The 19705-nt window shown below is 39.7% G+C and overlaps 1 protein-coding gene across 2 annotated transcripts in view; it reads left to right on the forward strand.

The window, feature by feature from the left end:
• Nucleotides 1–19705, forward strand: part of KLF12 (KLF transcription factor 12) — a 431241-nt gene that overhangs the window by 349279 nt on the left and 62257 nt on the right. For both annotated transcript variants that reach the window (XM_057707238.1, XM_057707239.1), the window contains exon 6: nt 13575–13637. In XM_057707238.1, the coding sequence (XP_057563221.1) occupies nt 13575–13637 (63 nt within the window). The remainder of the gene's footprint in view (nt 1–13574; nt 13638–19705) is intronic.

Here is a 19705-nt window from a genome sequence, read left to right on the forward strand (position 1 = left end):
AGTACAGTTCCCTGTGCTATACATTAGGTCCTTAGTAGTTACCTATTTTATGTATATAGTAGTGTGTATATGTCAATCCCAACCTCCTAATTTATCTCTCCCCCCCACCCCCCTGGTTTGTTTCCTACATCTGTGACTCTATTTCTGCTTTGTAAATAAGTTCACTTGTACCATTTTTTTAATATTCCATACATAAGCAATATCATATGACATTTGTCTTTCTCTGTCAGACTTACTTCACTCTGTATAACAATCTCTGAATCCATCTATGTTGCTACAAATGGGACCTAATTAAACTAAAAGCTTTTGCACGGCAGAGGAAACCATGAACAAAACAAAAAGACAACCCACAGGATGGGAGAAAATGTTTGCAAATGAAGCAACTGACCAGGAATTAGTCTCCAAAATATACAAACAGCTCATGCAGCTCAATATCAAATAAACAACCCAATCAAAAAAATGGAAGCTAAATAGACATTTCTCCAAAGAAGACATACAGATGGCCAAAAAGCACATGAAAAGATTCTCAACATCACTAATTATTAGAGAAATGCAAGTCAAAACTACAATGAAGTATCATCTCACACTGGTCAGAATGGCCATTTTCAAAAAATCTGCAAACAATAAATGCTGGAGAGGGTGTGTGGAAAAGGCAGTCCTCATACACTGTTGGTGGGAATGTACATTGGTATGGCCACTATGGAGAACAGTATGGAGGTTCCTTAAAAAACTAAAAATAGAGCTGCCGTATGATCCCACAATCCAACTCCTGGGCATATATCTGGAGAAAACCATAATTTGAAAAGACACATGCACCCCAGTGTTCGTAGCAGCACTATTTACAGTAGCGAAGACCTAGAAGCAACCTGAATGTCCATCAACAGAGAAATGGATAAAGTTGTGGTACATATATACAATGGAATATTACTCAGCCATAAAAAAGAACGAAATAATGCCACTTGCAGCAACGTGGATGGACCTAGAGATTGTTGTCCCCATTTTGAAGCTTTAACGCTCTAGAGCCTGCCGCTCACCCCTTCTGTGGCTTTACCAAGAAAGCTATTCTTGGGATGCTTACCTGGTGACCATGTAATAGGCCTTCCCCCGTTCCCACTGTTGTTCCTTTTAGACAGTGTGACAAAGTGGCTCTGTTTACTTCTCACAGTATCTTATATTGGTGTTCCGCTCATCTCACTTGCTTTTCCTTCTAATTCCTGGATTCTTCCTTTTCCTCTTGCCTTCAACCATAAGGTATCTCAAAGTCAGTGCCTCCGAACTCCTCTGCCTTTGGCATTTTCCTTTAGAAATCTCACCCACTCTTTCAGCTACAGTTTTCTGTGTTATGTTTATGAAAATCAGATCCATTCCTGCAAGTCTGCCCTCCATCTGCCTAAAATTAAAACCCTGTTTCCCACCATTCCTCTAGGCCCTCAAAACTCGAGTCTTCCCTTTACCTTCCTTCATCCAGTGTCAACAGATCATGCAGTTGCTTCTTGTTATTTCATCAATTCTTTTCTCCCTATTCCCTCAGGACCTCTTTGGGTTTGACTTTTGTCCCTTTATAGCTGAACTGTTGCAACGTCATCAAGATTATCTTAATATCAGTCATCTCTGCACCACTAGCAGATGAATTCTTATGTGATACCATTCCTCCTGTGAAATGAAATTTTCCATGAGCTTTGCACTTTCTAGAGAGAAAAATCCCAAAACATCTACCACCAAAGACATTCCCCCTTGCGTGAGCTCCTGCTTCTGACCAAGGTAACCACGTGCTCTTCTTCTTTCTCCCACCTCTTTCTCTTTTCTCCTCTTTTATCCTCACCTGCACACCTGGGGTCTTCTCCATGCCTGCTCAGGAGATGTCACCTGGGAGACCCAGCCCCATCTCATACCCTTAGCTTCAAGTGATTTTTCTCTTCTCTGCTCTCTTGAAGTAATCAGTGTTTCCATTATTTCATCACTTACTGTCTTATGACAGTCCTTCTATTTGGAGAGCTGATGTACTTAATCTTATATTATTATTTAAACTTTCTGAGGTGATTGTATACTCATACCATGGGACTAGAGTCTATTTTTAAAGTCAGAGGCCATATCGTGGGTTACTTCAATATTACCTGAGTTGGTTGGCAGGTACATAGTGTTTAATACACGTTAATCAATTCTTCCTTCTTTACCTTTTTTTCAATCACAGTAACAGTAAGCAACCAGAACAGTGATGTCGTGATCTGTACCAGATTCAGAAATAACCAAAATAATGAAACTAGCTGTGCTTAGGTTTGCCTGTTCTGTTACTGTAATAACATCCCTTAGGTGTTTCTGTGGGAAAACTCTGTAACCTCTTGGGCCAGTGCTACATGAAGCAGTGGAAAGAAAATCCCAGTGACTGGAGGTGGGAGAGGAGGGAAGGGTGAATGTGAATGCAATTAGTGTAAATGATAGTGTTGAATTGTAGAAGGCTCGGTGCATTTTGGAAGTGCTGATATGGTGAGTGCATTGCTCTTTGCCCAGTTCTGTTGGTAAGTGGCTTTGTGATATTTCATGTATTCCTTGCCAGTCTCCACAAGCACCCTTGGCCCTGTGGGTACTGATTGATGTGTTTGGCAGCTCTTGGCCTCCAGTGCCAAGTTCTGAAATAAAATGTCTCTGTATAAGCCAGTAAGTCATTTTCTGGCTCTTTTGCTTTAAAGTCCTCCAAGCTTCTTGGCCATCGGTTTTGGCAGTGAAAGGACGGCCTCTACAGCTGTCTGTGGGTCACACTGCTCTGTGATTCAGTACTGAGTCCGTCTCTTGGATACCATTCCTTTTGATTTATTTGGTGTCTGCTTAAAGAAAGACAAATCAGGGTTTATACATACACATACAAATCCATAAATCCATTTCTTTTAAACACTTTATTAAAATAGAACAGTTACGTTTAATTACCAGGTTGAAGTTTTTCTAGCATTTGATATTTTATTGTAAATGAAATGTAAGCTACATTTTCTCCTTAGCGCTGGCTTCTCATCTTTAGGGTCTACTTTATGCCATTTTCATTATGCCTGTGAACCAAATGATGTCAAGTTTTGTCCTACTCAAAGGAAAAATGGTGCAGCCCAGTGAGCTCTAACACCTTCTTGAGAGAACGCTGAGTTGTAATAGATCCAATTTGGGGTGACAGAATGCCCATATTACATACTTTAATTTTGTCTCTTTTTTCAGCCTAAATGAGGCATCTCCAAATGAATGCAGCCAGAGGCAGTAAAAACGTTTGAAGTAATTCTTCAACTCCTTACTCCTCTTTCTCGACAGAGCGCACCAAATAAAAGGCATTAGCAGTGTGACTAATAGAATAACTACCAATCAGAAGGTCTGTCAATTCATGAAATTCCTCCAGCGCCATCCACGCTGACGAGGAAGTCAGAGTATTTCCATTCACCTGTTAAAAGATGGAACCTTAATGCACCATATACTGAATGCTGAAAAATAACGTCAGACTTCTATACATGCAAAATGAAATGAAAAATGGAAGCAGTTATCAGGGTAGCTCAGGTCAGAGCAGGAATGGGGAATCTATATTACCCGGATAAATGTCAGTTCCACAACATAGGTTGTTGCTCTGTAGACGTGATCTGAATCCCCCCCCCCCAAATCTCACCATAGCATTCTTTTCATTAACCTTTTCAAACGACTTCATCTTTTGCCTTCTGCTCCTTTCTTTCGACCACTTCTCTGCATACCTGTTACTAGTAATTCTCTACCCAGTGCGTGAAAACCATGATGGTGAAAACAGGAGAATCGTTGATTGATGAGTTTGATTACTAAAGAAAAGAAAGTGCGAGAAAGAATGTACACACACAGATATACTGTATATTTATAAACTTATAAAATGAATGCTATCAATAATAAACTGTTGAAGCATGAAATAAAACAGGGAAAAGGGAGTTCCTGAAAGATCTGTATTGCTTATATTCTTATCCCAGCAAAGAAATAGCATTTTTAAAATGTTTTATTTTAAAATAATTTTAATATTTAAAAGTTGCAGAAATGCTGTAGATAGTTCACAGATCCCTTTCACTCAGCTTCTCTACAGTTACTGTCTCGCATAATCATAGTACAGTTGTCCAAGCCAAGAAATTATCATTGGTTCAACATATTAACTGAACTGTAGACCTCATTTGAATTTCACCACTTTCCACAGATGTCCATTAATTTTTGATGCGTTTATCCAGAGATGAGGAAGTGATTGGTGCATCTGCTCTGGCACCCTGGTCTTGCGTGGGTCCTGTGCTCAGCTGTGCTGGGCACGGGCTGAAGCAGGGTCCAGAGAACCCATCTTGGCCAATGAACACATGAAAAGATGCTCCACATCACTAATTATTAGAGAAATGCAAATCAAAACTACCATGAGGTATACCTTACACCGGTCAGAATGGCCATCATCAAAAAATCTACAAACAATAAATGCTGGAGAGGGTGTGGGGAAAAGGGAACTCATATACTGTTGGTGGCAATGTTAATTGGTACGTGGTACGGCCACTGTGGAGGACAGTATGGAGGTTACTTAAAAAACTAAAAATAGAGCTACCATGTGATCCTGCAGTCCCACTCCTGGGTACATATGTGGAGAAAACTATAATTCGAAAGAACGCATGCACCCCAGTATTCATTGCAGCACTAATTACAGTAGCCAGGACATGGAAGCAGCTTAAATGTCCATCAACAGAGGAGTAGATAAAGAAGATGTGGTACATATATGCAATGGAAAATTACTCAGCCATAAAAAGGATCAAAATCGTGCCATTTGAGAAACGTGGATGGACCTAGAGATTGTAATACAGAGTGAAGTAAGTTAGAAAGAGAAAAATAAATATTGTATAATATCACATATATGGAATCTAGAAAAATTGTATACAGGTGAACTCATTTGCAAAGCAGAAATAGAGTCACAGATGTAGAGAACAAATTTATGGTTACCAAGGGGGGATGAGGGTGGTTGGATGAATTGGGAGATTGGGATTGATGTATATACACTACTGTGTATAAAATAGAAGACTAATGAGAACCTACTGTATAGCACAGGGAACTCTACCCAATGATCTGTGGTGACCTAAATGGGAGGGAAATCTAAAAAAGAGTGGATGTATGTATATGTATAACTGATTCACTTTGCTGTACAGCAGAAACTAACACAGCATGGTAAAGCGACTATACTCCAATAAAAATTAATTAAAAATTAATAAATAAAGTTTTAAAAAAACCACACAAAGAACCCATCTCCTGTGGGGCCAAAGGAGACAACACTCAGGCCACATCAGTTTTCGTTCACCTTCTCTTCCACTTTGTATTTTATCTTTGTATGTATATATAGTATAAATATAATATTAAATAAATATTAGATATAAAAATGAATCATATTAAATCTATGTATAAAATTATTATGTACATTTATGTATTTATCCTTCCAGATTGTTCTAAGAACAAATCTCAGGGAAAATAGAAAGGCTACTATTACTAGTTCTCAGCATCTCCTTCTATTTATAGAGCAGTGTTTAATTGTACCAGATGTAGGGTCCAATACGGGGCATATAGTGGAGAGTGAAGGAGAAAATCGTTTCTGCTTCTCGTTGAATAATTGCATCTGTATATAACTACAGGCCTGCTAAGAAAGGGAAATGCAGAGAATAACGATTCTGTAGAGTGGACATGATGCAGGTTGGTGAGTCAGGGAAAGTGATATGTTCTTTGAGCCAAGAGCTGAGAATGAGTAGGAGTTAACCAGATGAAGGGGCAGAGGGCCTGCTGGGGGCTTCCATAGAAAAGGAACAACATAAGCAAAGCCACCAAAACTGGAAGGAGACCAGGTGGCAGGATTGCAGAACGCAGTGGCTATTTCTACCCTTCCGTGCCTTTTCATACCTTTGGATTCCTCTTCCTTCTTCCGTAGCTGAGAAACATTTCCTTTAAAACTCACCTTATTTATAATCCAAGGAAAACGTCTGTGTCTGCTCCAAAGCTTAATCCCGATGCCCTTATCTGCCCCCATGGCCAGTTATCACACTGCAGCCTGAGGGCCAATCATTTGTCTAAAGTGCCCTGCTGTATGCTTCCTGACATCAGGAATCCTGTTTTAATAGATGTAACATCCCTCTCCCCTAACACAGTTCACTGTGCTTAAGAGCCTCGAAGAGTTTCTGGCATCATAGATACTCATTTGAATTCATGAGTAAATAGTAGGTAGGCAACAAATATTGCTTAAATTAAAAATATACATGATGTGTGTTCATGGCTTTACTCAGTAGAGGAAAGATTGATATTGTTCCACAACTGACTGCCCCAATTACTAACTCCTTATTCAGACATTTATTTATTGATCTGTGTTCTACACCTGCCTTAACATTCTAGCTCATCTCTCCCTAATTTTTCTAAGAAACTCTCCCCTCCAGGCGTATCTTTTTATTCACTGAACACCTTCAATTCACGTTCTTCTTCTTGGAGTGTCTTCCTACCATCATTGACTTCTGATGATGAAATTTTTACCTTTCCTTCATGTTCCAGCCAAAAGGTCGTCTCCTCAAAACCTTCTCTTTTATTTTACAGTTTGAGTTAATTCTAACCTCTTCTTCACTCCAATAAAACTTGAGATCCCTTTTAATTTTCCTACCCTTTTTTTATGATAGTTGCTACCCGTTTATTTCAGCTAGACTGCAAGCTGCCTGAGGGCAGAGATCCTGTCCTGGCCCACAATGCAAGACTTCATGGGTAGCAACTGTTGAGGAGAGTGTGTTGGTTTTGGTTAATATTGGTCAATTACTGAAGCTCTGAGTGCTCTGGAGGTATTCAGTAAAATAGCTCAGATTTCTAAATCTAAAATGTTTTATCCTTTTTCTACATCTCATTACAGAAGTGTTTATTACGTGCCTGCTGTGTACTATACATTTTGCTAAGCTCTGAGGATGCATTGGTGACCATTGCCACCCATCCTAGAGGTTCTGGTCTAGCAGGGAAGTAGTGCTAATGCTACAGCAGTTATTTATTAGGTGCCCACTTTGTGGCAGGTAAAGGAGTTATGACAGCAAGGGAAAAGAGAAAAGCTCCCTTGTCTCCCTAGAGCATATCATCTGCTTGGAGAGATGGACAAAATAAACTAAACATACAAACGACTGAAATCTTTAGTTAACATGCGCTAAGTACCCCGGGCTGTGAGAACTTGGAGCAAGTTGGCCTAGACCTAGAGCTTGGGGACGGCTTCTTAGAGTTGAGCATCTGCTAATCAGGGGACAAGGGAGGAAGGAGAATCTTCAGAGAGAGCAAGTGGGGATGCTGGGAGATGAACCCGGCATTAATTAATATGATGTAATTATACAAACCAAATGTTCCCATTTTAGAATTTCTCATTCTGTTGATGTGTAGCAAAAATATATGTTTTTCCTTTCAGAGCACAGTATTTTTAACAAAATTTATCCTGTTAAAGTTAACAGTGAAGAAATGATCACATTAATTCTGTGTGATGTTTAAATTCAGCCTACTTTTCTAAAAATAACATCAATGGCTCTGCATAGAGAGAGAATTAAGTATAATGAGGGGGAAAAAGAACTTTCAGAAAACATATGGCATTCCTAATGGTCATCTAATTGCTTCCTTGATGAAAACTGAGAGTAAAAAGGGCCCACTTAGTTTAAATACTGGAGTCATGCTTACATTTTTATTTGGTCGTGTGTGTGTGTGTAATGATAAAAACATCCAAACTAACCTGAATAATCATGAGAACTTGTGTTCAGTACAACTATGTGTGAGAAGGCAGCGATACCAGGAAGTACTTTAAGATTATCTTTCATGTGATTCTACGTAGGAAAATTCTGATACTTAATAATTGTGGAATTATTTCTAGGTTAATCTTTTCTTCCACAAATGTAGTAAACTGAGTTCTTAAAGTGTATATTTTGTCAAATAACTGGATCAATGTATGGATGAAAGTGTGGGCTACCCATTTTATTATATAACAGGAAAAAAGTGGATTTAAGAATAGGAAATATGTGTATATAATAATTTCTCATGATCTTGTAAGGAACATCTCTAATCTTACTAGATAAATAATTTCCTACAATAAATATTTTATTGGTCTTTGAAATAATAATTTAGTCTGATTTTTGTCAGTATTAAGCCATGTCTCTAACATGTGGGGCATGAGAGCATGAAATGGCTTGAGTATTATTTCGGGGTTGCAGCTGGGTGAATACTGCTGCCATTTTGGAGCCTGGGAAGATAGGGAAAGGCATTCTCTTTTTTTTTAAGGGAAAAGTTGGTTGGGATTCAAAAACCTGAGTCTGGTACTGATGTAGGGATAGGGCTGGAGATAGAAATCTGGGAGTCATTGTAATATGGTGGTATCTAAGGCCTATAGGTGGGATGAGATCTTGAGGGGTCCGAGGGGAGCTATTTTGGAGACTCCTTCAGCTAGGGAATGAGTTGAAACAGGGGAGAGAAAGCTCATGGGAAAGTGATCCCCAGGCCATACCAGTATTTAGAGCTCAAAAGAATGAGAGGAAGAGGCTTAGGCAAAGGAAAAGAAGAAGAGGAGGAAGAAGGCTGGGAAAATGTCACTGATGCTGAGCAGAGGAAGTTTTTCAAGGATGGAGTGATCAGTTACGTGAGGCACTGTGGAGAACTTGAGAAGATAAGGACTGAGACTTCACCATTAGATTTGAAAACATGGAGGCCATTGATGACCGTGACAAAGATGGTTTCGTCAGACATGTGCGGTCGCAAGCTGGGTTGGTTTGGGTTCTAGGAAAAATGGAACGTGAGGGAGTGGATTCATTTTGCCACCTAAAACTTGCACATGTTGTACATTATGTATTGAAATGGCAACACTGATCATGAGGAATTTTCATAAATAGTTAAAGGGAGAACAAGGGTATGGCTGTGACTCTATTTCTGGTGAGTCCCTGAAGGCTTAATATTTAGCCCAGTGCCAATTTTAGGCCAGGAAAACCAGTACATTCACTTTGCATCTACTTATACTATAGAATGTTCAGTTGTTCTTGTACTTATGCTATAGAAGGTTCAAATGCTAAGTCTCATTAAGGCCCCTGGTGCTAATTCACTTTATTGAGTCCTCTGAGGTAGTGGGGAGGGAATATATGTGAGTTCATGAGTATTGGATGATAATCTGTAGGAAGACAGGCCAGACATACCTGTGTCCAAGTTCTGATCTTGCCTTTTTCCCTGCAGCTCTAGCAAGTACCTAACTCTTCTAAACCTATTTTTCTCAAAGGTAAAATGTGGATACTAATGATATGAAGAGAAAATAAGATAATGTGGCCAAAGAGCTTAGCATGGTGTCTGGCACCTGGTAAGGGCTTAGTAAATGGAGATGACTGTATTGCTGTGATGACCGACTTGTTCTTCAATGGGATATAGCTGAAGTACTACCCAATTTCGTACCCAATTTAGTAAACAGAAGATAGGTCTTCTAAAAAAGAACAGACAAAATGAGATGCTAGAGAAGAAGCCACACCTTAGAAATCACAGTTCATGTTACCCTGTGGGTGTTTGTTCCTCTTTGTTATTTGCTTGCCTTTAGTGACGTCATACGTGCACAGTAGTCAAGACTGCGGGCTCTGTAGAGCTCATTTATCTCAACTGGATATGAACTGGAATTCACTGGATATTCCAGTTCCATCCTTTCCAATCCAATTGGTACTGCTAATGATAATAGCTGACATATATTAACTGCTTCCTGGGTACCAAGCACTGTTCTAAACACTTTAAAACTGTTAACTCATTTAAGTCTCAGAGAGCTAGGGGGTGGCCAGCTATCATCACCTCCATTTGTGCAGATGAGAAAACAGAAGGACAGGCAGGGTAAGTACCTTGCCCTAAGATGACACTGTTGGTAAATGGCGGAGCCGGAATTCAATGCCAGGCAGTTCCACAGTTTGTACTTTTTGCCACTGCATCCTGACTCCACTGGGGGCTATCAGATTGGAGTTAGGATGTCACAGCTTTTCTGCGGTGGGACAGTTAAAAGGTAGGGTGAGTACCCTTCCCAGCCGTTCATCAGCAGTCAGGAATTTGCGCTGGGGGCTGGGGTTTCGTATCCTGCCGCCGGCCGCCAGCCATGCAGTTAGGTTCAGGAAAACGCTGAAAAACAGAGCGATCATATTCTCTTGATTAACTCTACATGTTAGTCATTAATATATAAGATTTGAGGATCGGGTTCCTTTAGTGCTTATACCCAAGGAAGGAAGAATCATCTTTGTGTGAAGGTATCTAAAAAGTGCTCACATGCTTAGCAAGGAAGCTAAATGAAGCCTTGTGTTGGGTAAAGTTATAAACATGCTGTCTGCCTCAGATGAGTAAGCGTATATAAATAGAACGGTTGGTGTATGTGGCCTTAATGTTATAGCTTCCTTTTTTTGTGTGTAATGTAAATCACCAAATGCGAACATTTCCATCTGACATAAACTGTCCGTCTCAGAAAAGCACATTGTAGGATTCAATACATGTTATACAACAACCAAGATTGCCCTTTTCTTCAGCCTGGTGATTTTTTTTTTCTTTCTGTATCCAGCGGTTGGTACTAAGGCCTGAAACCCTTACTTACAGAACAAAGTGGCTTAGCAGTAATCGAGCCTGTGTGAGGCTAAGAGAAGAATAATGAACATTCCCTGCAAGCTTCCTGCCTAGATGCAGGTGCAGGAATCAGGAGGTCATGAATAATGCATGATATGCAGATTAGCTGGTGGTTTCTCCTACTGGGGTTTTGACTTTGCTACCTGCCTAGCTGCTATATGTGGAAAGAAGGTAGGCGATGGCAAAAAGTGTCACAATTTAAAGACAGAGCTCACAGAGACACGGCATATTCTTTTGAAGAAATGAAATTGGGGGAGTAGGTGAAATGCAGACCTTTATGGTCTACTTTATCAGATAAAGGAAGCTCCAGGTTATCAATTTACTCACTTTGGGAAGAAAAAAAACCTTTCTTGTTTTACCATTTTAAGAAGCCTCAAATTAATAATTATTTACTTATACACACACAATCAGGAGTTCTTTGAAGACTGTTAAACAAGTAGAGAAATTATCAACTTACAGTATTTAGTTTATGGATCGATGAAGTTTTGCTAAAAGATACGGTTACGTAGAGAATTATTGTAATTATGCGTTACACAGACCCATTTATTCCCACAGATATATGCAGTGAGAAGCATTAATACTTCTATACCATCAAACCTCACCTGATGAAATTATCAGGATGACTAGAAATAGGGTTAAGGAGGAAGCAATATGAGGTGAACCTTTAAAGGGTGCAGGGTGGATTAAAGAACTATTGAGAATGTGGGCTCGTTACTCCTTAGCGTTTTACGTAGGTAGTAGGATTCTGACACCGCAGCGGGGATGTAGGCAAGGTGGAAGAGGATTTTCTGCATTTTCCCTTAGGTCGGGGGACCTAAGGGACTGGAGAGAGAGTTTTTGGCTCACAATTCCATTTTGATGGTTGTATTTCAAGCAGACAGACTGAAAGAAAAGAGAAAGTAGAAAAAAATGAGTCTTGCTACCCTGTGTATACTTCTTACTCATTTTTATTGCATGTTTTTTCTCTCTCTCCCCAATTTGGGGTCCTGGAATATGAGCTAGCTTTCATTTCTAGCTGAGTCTGTCATTTCCGCTAGGCCCCAGTTTGGCCAGATGCCAAGACCAACAGGTGATCCTTGTAGCTGCAGAACAGCAGGAAGTGGGCCGTGCTTGAATGAGACAGTTCACCAGAGGGGCTGTCTGGCCTCTCTCCATCTTTCTGCATAATTAACGTCCCCTCCCCCATACAGAGCAGAAAATCTGTGCTGCGCAGCTCAGCTGCAGCAGCCATCGAGAAGTGCTGTGAGGAAAAGAATGTTAATAAGGGATGTCGGAAAAAATAAGCCTTCTGAGTGCAAAGTGCAGCCTGGCGCTGGATTTACGGAAAGACTGCATTCGGCCCTTCTGAGGGGCTAGAACTGTATTGTCTGTCTTGAAATGATTCTCACTCGCTAAACAACTATGGAAAACTGGGATTCTAATCAACCTTGGGGCTCTCGGTTCTAAGTGGACTTTAAGACCAATTTAAAATCTGTGGGTTTTTTTTTTTTTTTCGTGTAAATAAGAATAATGTCTGACATAAAGGGTAAAGATAACACAAGCTTAAAGACTGCCTAGATCTCACAAGTACCTAATAAAGATAGAACAAAGCAGGAAGTTGACCACAAGGACAGGAAGTAGAGCAGAGTGTGCTGCCAGTAAGTGACCTACAAAGAGGTGTTCAGCAGCTAGCTCCTCATTGGAAGGTATTAGCAGTTCCTAGAAATTTCAGCTATTTCCAGTGGATGACTCCAACCCTGGAAGCTTGTAAAACAATGTCGTCTTTACTGTCTTTTCCTCATTGTTTAGCTAAAGGTTTGAATTGACTTTGTTTTCTTTAAAGCCCAGCTGCAGAGCATCACATCTAGAAGACCTTCCTCCTAGAAATAACTCTCCACCTATCCTTCTTCCTCCATTCCCACAGATCCTGGACATTTGGATGAAATTATTGTAGAGAAGGAAAGAAAAATTTTTTTCCTCTACCCTCTCAGGTTTAGTGTCTGGGGGCTTGCAAATTAAACTGACAAAAGATAGATTAGCAAGAGGAAGAAAGAAACAGTGTATTTACACATAAAACATGCAGTCATACTCAGTGGTGAGTAACTCAAAGGGGTGGTTAGAATTTGGAGCTTATATACCATTTTAACAAAGGGTAATAAATTGTGGAGAAATGCATTGTCAAAAGCAAAGGGGGGTCTGGGTGTCTAGGGGGCTAAATTTTAGGAAGGTGACTAGGAAATGTATGGGGGAAACTAATGGTAAATAAGGGTTGTTTATGCCGGTCCATTTCAATACCATTTCTGGTGATAAGAGTTGTAACTTGTGCTCCTCTTCCTGGTACGGGAGGGGGAACTTTACAAAGAAAAATTTGCTTTTAGGCATATAAAGGGAAGGTAGAGAGCTCCTCCTGTGTGTTTGTGTTTGTGGTTGCCTTCAAATCAAAATAATCCTTACGCCAACATAGTGTATTTTAGGGTGGCATATACTGATTCCCTTCGTTATCTGGCTTTTTAGGGCTTTCAATCTGGAAGTTGACTGAGGGACAGTGTTCTTAGGCGGTCTCTTTGTGTCCTGCTTCTGGGAACAGGTAGCAGAAAGAGCTCATTGAGGGCCAGCACCAGACCGTACATTACTTTTATGCACTCCTAAACCTGGCAAGGATTAGGTTGGCAACAGTAACTTCTTGTCGGACTGAATGAATTAATCAGCTTATTAAAATTGGTCCTGCTTTGGGGGGTCTTCACAGTGGACATTGTGACAGACGCTTGTTATGTTAAAAGTGGTGCAGAAGGAAAGAGAGGGACTGCTGGTCTGCAGACATAGGAATTTAACTGCATCCGTTTACTAAGAGGTGCTCAAGTTCTGGGGCATTTTATATTAACAAAATCTAAAAGGGATCATTTATAAACCAGATCAGATTTTATTTGTTTGTGATCAGGAAAATGCTTTTTTAATGACTGGATTACTCTTGTCTCCTACAGGGTACATCCGTCCCCAGTCTCAAGGGTCCGGGGAAATCGAATGAATAATCAGAAGTTTGCTTGGTGAGTATACAGTCTAGGTGATGAGAATGTATAAGCCTCATGGGAATTTTTAATAGGGCTGTGTTAAAAGAATAATTCTTGCTTCTCTGTAGAGAGTACGTTTCTACCGACTGAACGACATTATTTCCCTTTCCTTTGGAAAATTCTAAACAAACATGAATAGAGTTCCTTTCCAGCCAGAAAGTCTTCACTCACCAGAAACTGAGTACAACATCTTTTTCCTAACAGATATGGCATATTTCCAGGGATTATCAACTGCTACATTTTTAAAGAATGTGTCCCATTTTTTGAAGACACTAAGTTTTTTAGTAAGATTTAGACAACTGGGATTTTTCTCAGGTACTAGCTTCTGCGTCTCATGAAGATTTTCATAGTAAATTAATCTATTAAATTAATTATGATGATTACTGTTTAAATACCCTTTTTCTGACCTTAGCCTTAAATATCCAGGGATTTGTTTTTTCAGTTGGGGAAACGAAGATCTTCTTTCACTGACTAATTCTTGAACAAAACAGAGATGGAACTTATCAGAAATTATCTGAAGAGTTATTTCAACCACACAACACTGATTACCGATTCTTTAAATAGAGGGACTTTAAAGCGTTTCGCAAATATTTCATGTGAAACCAACAAAACTTGATGTAGATTTAAGATCCATATTTGTTTACATTACTCCATTCTCCAAAATTAACCTTTCCACACACAGTGTATCTTCAAAAAAAAGGAAGGAGCAAAGGAAGGAAGACAGGGAGGGAAGTAGGGAAAAGAAAAGAAAAAGGAGAAAGAGAGAGTTGAACTGTGTACTGTTTTACTTCAAAGGTGAATGGACATTCACAGGTCTCCATTCTTTGACTTCATTAAATTGCACTTAGAATGAGATTTTGATTAAAAGCTATGGGTTTGTTGTTTTTTTCTAAGTATGGGAAGATGATTACCAAAGATTGAGCCTCCAAATTAATTTTACTCCTAAATCAGCATTATTTTTAGACACAAAATAATGATTCTTTGAATTTGAATAGTGCCTAATCAGCTCGCCTCCCTTTCCCCATTAAACCTAATTAACCCTCACAATAGCTTGGTGATGTTGTTAAATATTATGCTTTTCTTTTTCACTGAGGGGGAAATGGAGTACAGAGGAAACAGCCATTTGCTTACACACTCTCCAAAAGCTGGGGCATCCCTCGTGGTTTCTCACAATCCCTGAAGCATATTGTTCCCCGTGAAACCTGGAGAGCTGAGAGGATGATAATGCTGACGGCCAGCACATAAAAGGCAAGGGAGAAATCAGGCCCTTTTTCGACCGCATGGAGTTAGTCCACAGCATATTGTATTAAAGAAACTTTACTACAGGTGGAGAATATGAGATGGTTCTGTTGAGTGGCATGAGCTAATGGGTAGAGCAACATGTTGTCAGGTGAGATCCAGTTTCCACAGCTGCTTTCTCAGTGGCTGAGTGTGGAACACCGAGCACATGACATATTTTCTTTTCATCACTTTTCCCTTCTGGAGTATTAGAGTAACAATAACTTATTCCTACATAATTCATAGCACATTGTTCGGTTAGTAAGTTTAAACCACTTTTATCTCCAGAGAAATAATCCATGAAAAACCAAAAGGATCTTCACTGCTTGCCTTGAGAAAATTCAGCTTTTATTTATTCAGCCACATTATTTACACTCCCAGGCACTAGGTTACAAAATAAAATAAAACATGGTTTCTGTCTTTATGGGGCTCACAGTCTTGTGGGAGAGGGGTGTGTGTACGTGTCTGTGTGTGTATGTGAGTCTGCATGTGTGATGTCACACCTATGTAATATACAACATTATATCATACAAATAATATATAACAAGATGTAGATAATGCTCGAAGAGATACATTCATAGTATAATGTTCAGGGGAGAACGTTATCGACTCTATTTAAGACTAGTTTGGGGGCGGGCAGTTGGGGGGGTGGAAAGTACAGAGGAAGGAAGAAGATTGTGAGAAAACCCATCCCCAAGAAGGCTTTTGAGTAAAGACCCAGAATTCACAGGAAAAGCAGAGGGTTGACAGAGCACCTCCTTTATTGTTTGAAACACATATACAAAGACCTGGAGACGTTTCTAAATCATTCCGTCATGAGTTAAGTTAAAAATCCTGTTGCGTATGCTAGCTTGAATTCTCCTTACGTAAATACTGTGAAGCTGGTGTGTGGGAATAAATCACCCAGCTGGGAAGAAGCCCAGTGAATCACCTGTCATCTACATCCACTTAAGTGATAAACTCTTGTTCTTTCTTTGTGAAATATTGGTTCTGAAAATTCAGAAGTTTTAAATACTCAGGCTAACCATGGATATGAAAGTGATAGTTGCTTTCCCCAAAATAGAAGTTTGGGATAAGAATAGAATTAGATGCCAAGTGCAACACTAACTTGGTTCTGGCTTGAGTTAGATCTGCAGACGTTATATGTGAGTGATGTTGGGTGATTCTGTGAAGCCAGCAAGTTGCCCCAGTGAGTTAAAAAATATTGTTCGTCACATAAGCAATTAAACCTCAGTAAAAGATGAAAAAGCTTGAACTTACATGTTATGCCTAGGAAATGCATGACAATTGATAGGTTGTAAATGTCAGTGGCTTGTGGTTGAACTATCAAACCAATGTTTATTATGGAGTAAAGATGGCTTAAAATTGTAAGGAGTATTTTTCTTCACATAATGTTAGTATGAAAGGCAGCATCCATCTACTGGCCTCATTCCTGTGGCAGCATTTCCTCTGGAGCTGAAGAAATGTGTGGAAAAGAATGTCTGTTCAAGACAAACAAACCTACTGGAATGGAAAGAAAATGTGGTTAAAAAATGTACATAACCAGGAAGGAGCTGAAAGCACCAGCATGTAAGGGGTCCCATGACAGAGGTTAGGGTAGAGCCAGGTCTGTTACAACTACCCGCTGAATGGCAGTAAGAACTTCTTGCAAGATATATTAGCACCCCAATAAGTAACAAATAACATGAGATCATTGGACAGCTCATTTACTATTCAGTCCATCAGAGGTAGCAATCCAGACCAGACGTAAACCATCTGAAAGGCTCTCCCCTCACTGCCATCCTGCTATCGTAATATTTGTTGATTTGAGGGTTGATGAAGCCTTTGAACTTCAGCATGTGAATTTCACACTCTGTGTCATGTGTCATGGCTCTCCTCTTTCACACCTTCCTTTGTCCAATAGCCACGTGAACCTTTTTAAGAGCATTTGCTATTTTTTCTTGCATATGCTAATGACAGGAAAAAATATTTTGCTCCACGTTGGGGGAATAGGTCAAATATTAGAGAGCTGAATGTATAGCTAGGCTTTTCTTCATCACAGATCTTCTTGCTTGAAGCTATTGTATTCTGATACCAAAGCTACAGAGAGCGGCTGTTTCCAACTCGTCTTTCAGCTCTTTTATTCCCAAAGCTATTCTAGAAATCTGGAATCTGTATTTGGTGTATAGGTTGGACCAGAACTAGGAGGGGCTTGGTGGGGAAAACTCTGAACAGAACGTTGAAGTTGATTTAAGGCTCCAAGCTTGCCAGGATCAGTGGGAGGATTCCAAAAACATACACATGGTAGGTAGGTGCTCATTTTTAGCTTTTCATTCTTTCTTCTCTTATTTCTCCTTCCGTCCTGCCCCAGTCCCAAAGTTTTCAAAGACGTGGGTGTATGTGGTTGTTTGATGATGGTGTAGTCATGGTTGTTCTGTGTACCCGAAACATCCACATAGGACTATTGTGTGACAGAGGTATGTGTCACGTAGTAGAGACTGTGGGCTATTTATATGATAATAGAGAAACTTAGGCATTCTGGATAGGAATTGCTATGAGTAAAATAGGATTAATTTTCTCTACCCAGCTGGGTGCTGCCACCACCAGTCTCAATCATGATTCCTTTCCTACCAACATGCCTGAGATGTTACGTAGCTGTCTACAAAAGAAGCTCCCGTTTTAAGTGTATCCATGCAAATTATGACACATTCTGGGTGTGAATCACATTTCACATTTGGAAGTGAAAAAATTCTGTGTCACTGCTTTTGGGGAGGGCAGGAAGAGCCTTCTCACACGTTGATGTTTTATTGTTGGATATGCCATGCTAGAATGAACTTAAATATTTATATGCATATAGTTGCAAATGTTAGACATGACTTCATCGAAACCTTTTGAAGGATATAACTAGTGTGGATTTTTGTAAAAATAAGAACGTTCCTCTTGTGTAAACTCTTTGTCTTAATAGAGGAAGATGCTCAAGTTGATATCGGAAAGGTTTCTGAAAGCTGAGGTAGAACTAGCCTTTTAAAGGGGAACAGAACATGTCCAAATGCAGTAGTTAGCAGTTATGAAAAGGAACTGTAAGCATCATCAAGTTCAGTTCAGCCTCTCACTTTTACAAACGTAGAAACAGAGGTCCGAAGACAGAAATGTGTTCCGTGTCCGATGTGGGCACAAACCCAGTTCTCTGCACTCCTGTCCAGCCAGCTTTCTGCTACGTGGCAGTTAGTTAGTTACCTGTGGGCAGAGCAAGAGAAATGCTAAAGATTACATCAGATGGATGTTTAATTCATCACAAGCTACCCAGAAGGCTTTTGTCTGGGAAACTCCCATGAGATTGATGTCATGGGGGGAGAGAAGGAAGAACGAGAAGAGGCCTGATAAAGACATTGCTTTCCATCCCAATGTGTGGCCGGTGCTCCCTGCCAGAATGTTTGCTCATCATCTACAGAGACTTGCACCCTCATTATTTATAGATACTATCGACTATGTTATTTTCATTACCAGAGCATTTCACTGCTTCTCGACTTACAGGGCAAAAATTATGATACTGTGTCTGAACGTCAATATGTGAAAATTCCAGTTCCCAGAATGCCTGCCTGGCCTTCATTTTTTTTTTTTAAGCCCATACGTATTGGCAAATAAGTAACAGCAGGTTGCCTTTAGATTTAGCTTGGAAGCGTGTTCTCGCCAGTGTTTGATAACAGATTCAGAAAATGAGCCGCAGTTTATATAATCATAAACCAGTTTGCAAGTTCTCTGTATACTGAATTACAATGAGAAGAAGTACTTCCTCAGTGTCGCTATGTTGAAAATCCCTCCAAATTCATATTTTTTCTTATGTCATAGTCCAGTGTCAGCTAGTAAATTGTTTCGTTACTTCCATCACCTCCTCAGATTTAGCTTGGTGACAATGATGTATACTTTAAACGTGTATGCCGTGTTTCAGATGGCCCTTCGTAACGACCTTTGGTCTAATATTCTTCAATTCTCTATTACCCAGAATTTCAGCAAGAAGTGTTTCACATTCCTGTTACTATCAGCTGATTTTTGAGTCTAGTATTACTTCAATCACAATAAAGATGATTGGGGAAAAAAATTAAAGTAAGTTATTCTCTATAATTATTTTCTAATTATGGGAGAATTAAGGCTATAAGATCATGCTGAGCTGAAAGGTCACCACTTCTGAGACATTTTTCTATTAAAAGTCCATTAGTAACTTGTTTTTACCAGCCTGCTGCTCGGAACCATATTAGTGTCTTATTGGGCATGTCGGCGTACTCCCTGTTATCCCTGGCATCTTCTCAGCACTGTAGCTAGGTGTGGTACTATCCTGTATTAAAACATCTCTGTTGTATTAACTAATTTTAGCATGACAGAAATATTAGTTCCGTATTCAAAAGGACTTGTTTGGAAAAATCTAAAAATACTTGGAGACTTAACATACTTTCTAAAAAATACATGGGTCGAAGAAATTTCAAGAGAAATTTCAAAATACTTTTTCACTACAGCTGACCCTTGAACAAGCGGGGGTTGGGGCACTGACCTCGTGTAGCTGAAATTCTGTGTATAACTGTATAGTTGGCCTTCCATATTCATGCTTCCCCTACACAGGTCCACCAACCTCGGGTTGTAGATTTCTGTAAAACATACTTATCTAAAAAAATCTGATTATGAGTCGACCCGCACAGTTCAAACCCATGTCATTTAAGGGTCGGCTGTAAATGAAAATGAAAACACAACTCATGAAAATTTGTAGGACGCACCAAAAGCAGTGCTGAGAAGAA

This window comes from Hippopotamus amphibius, chromosome 14 (assembly GCF_030028045.1).
Source record: "Hippopotamus amphibius kiboko isolate mHipAmp2 chromosome 14, mHipAmp2.hap2, whole genome shotgun sequence".
Taxonomy (NCBI): Eukaryota; Metazoa; Chordata; class Mammalia; order Artiodactyla; family Hippopotamidae; genus Hippopotamus; species Hippopotamus amphibius.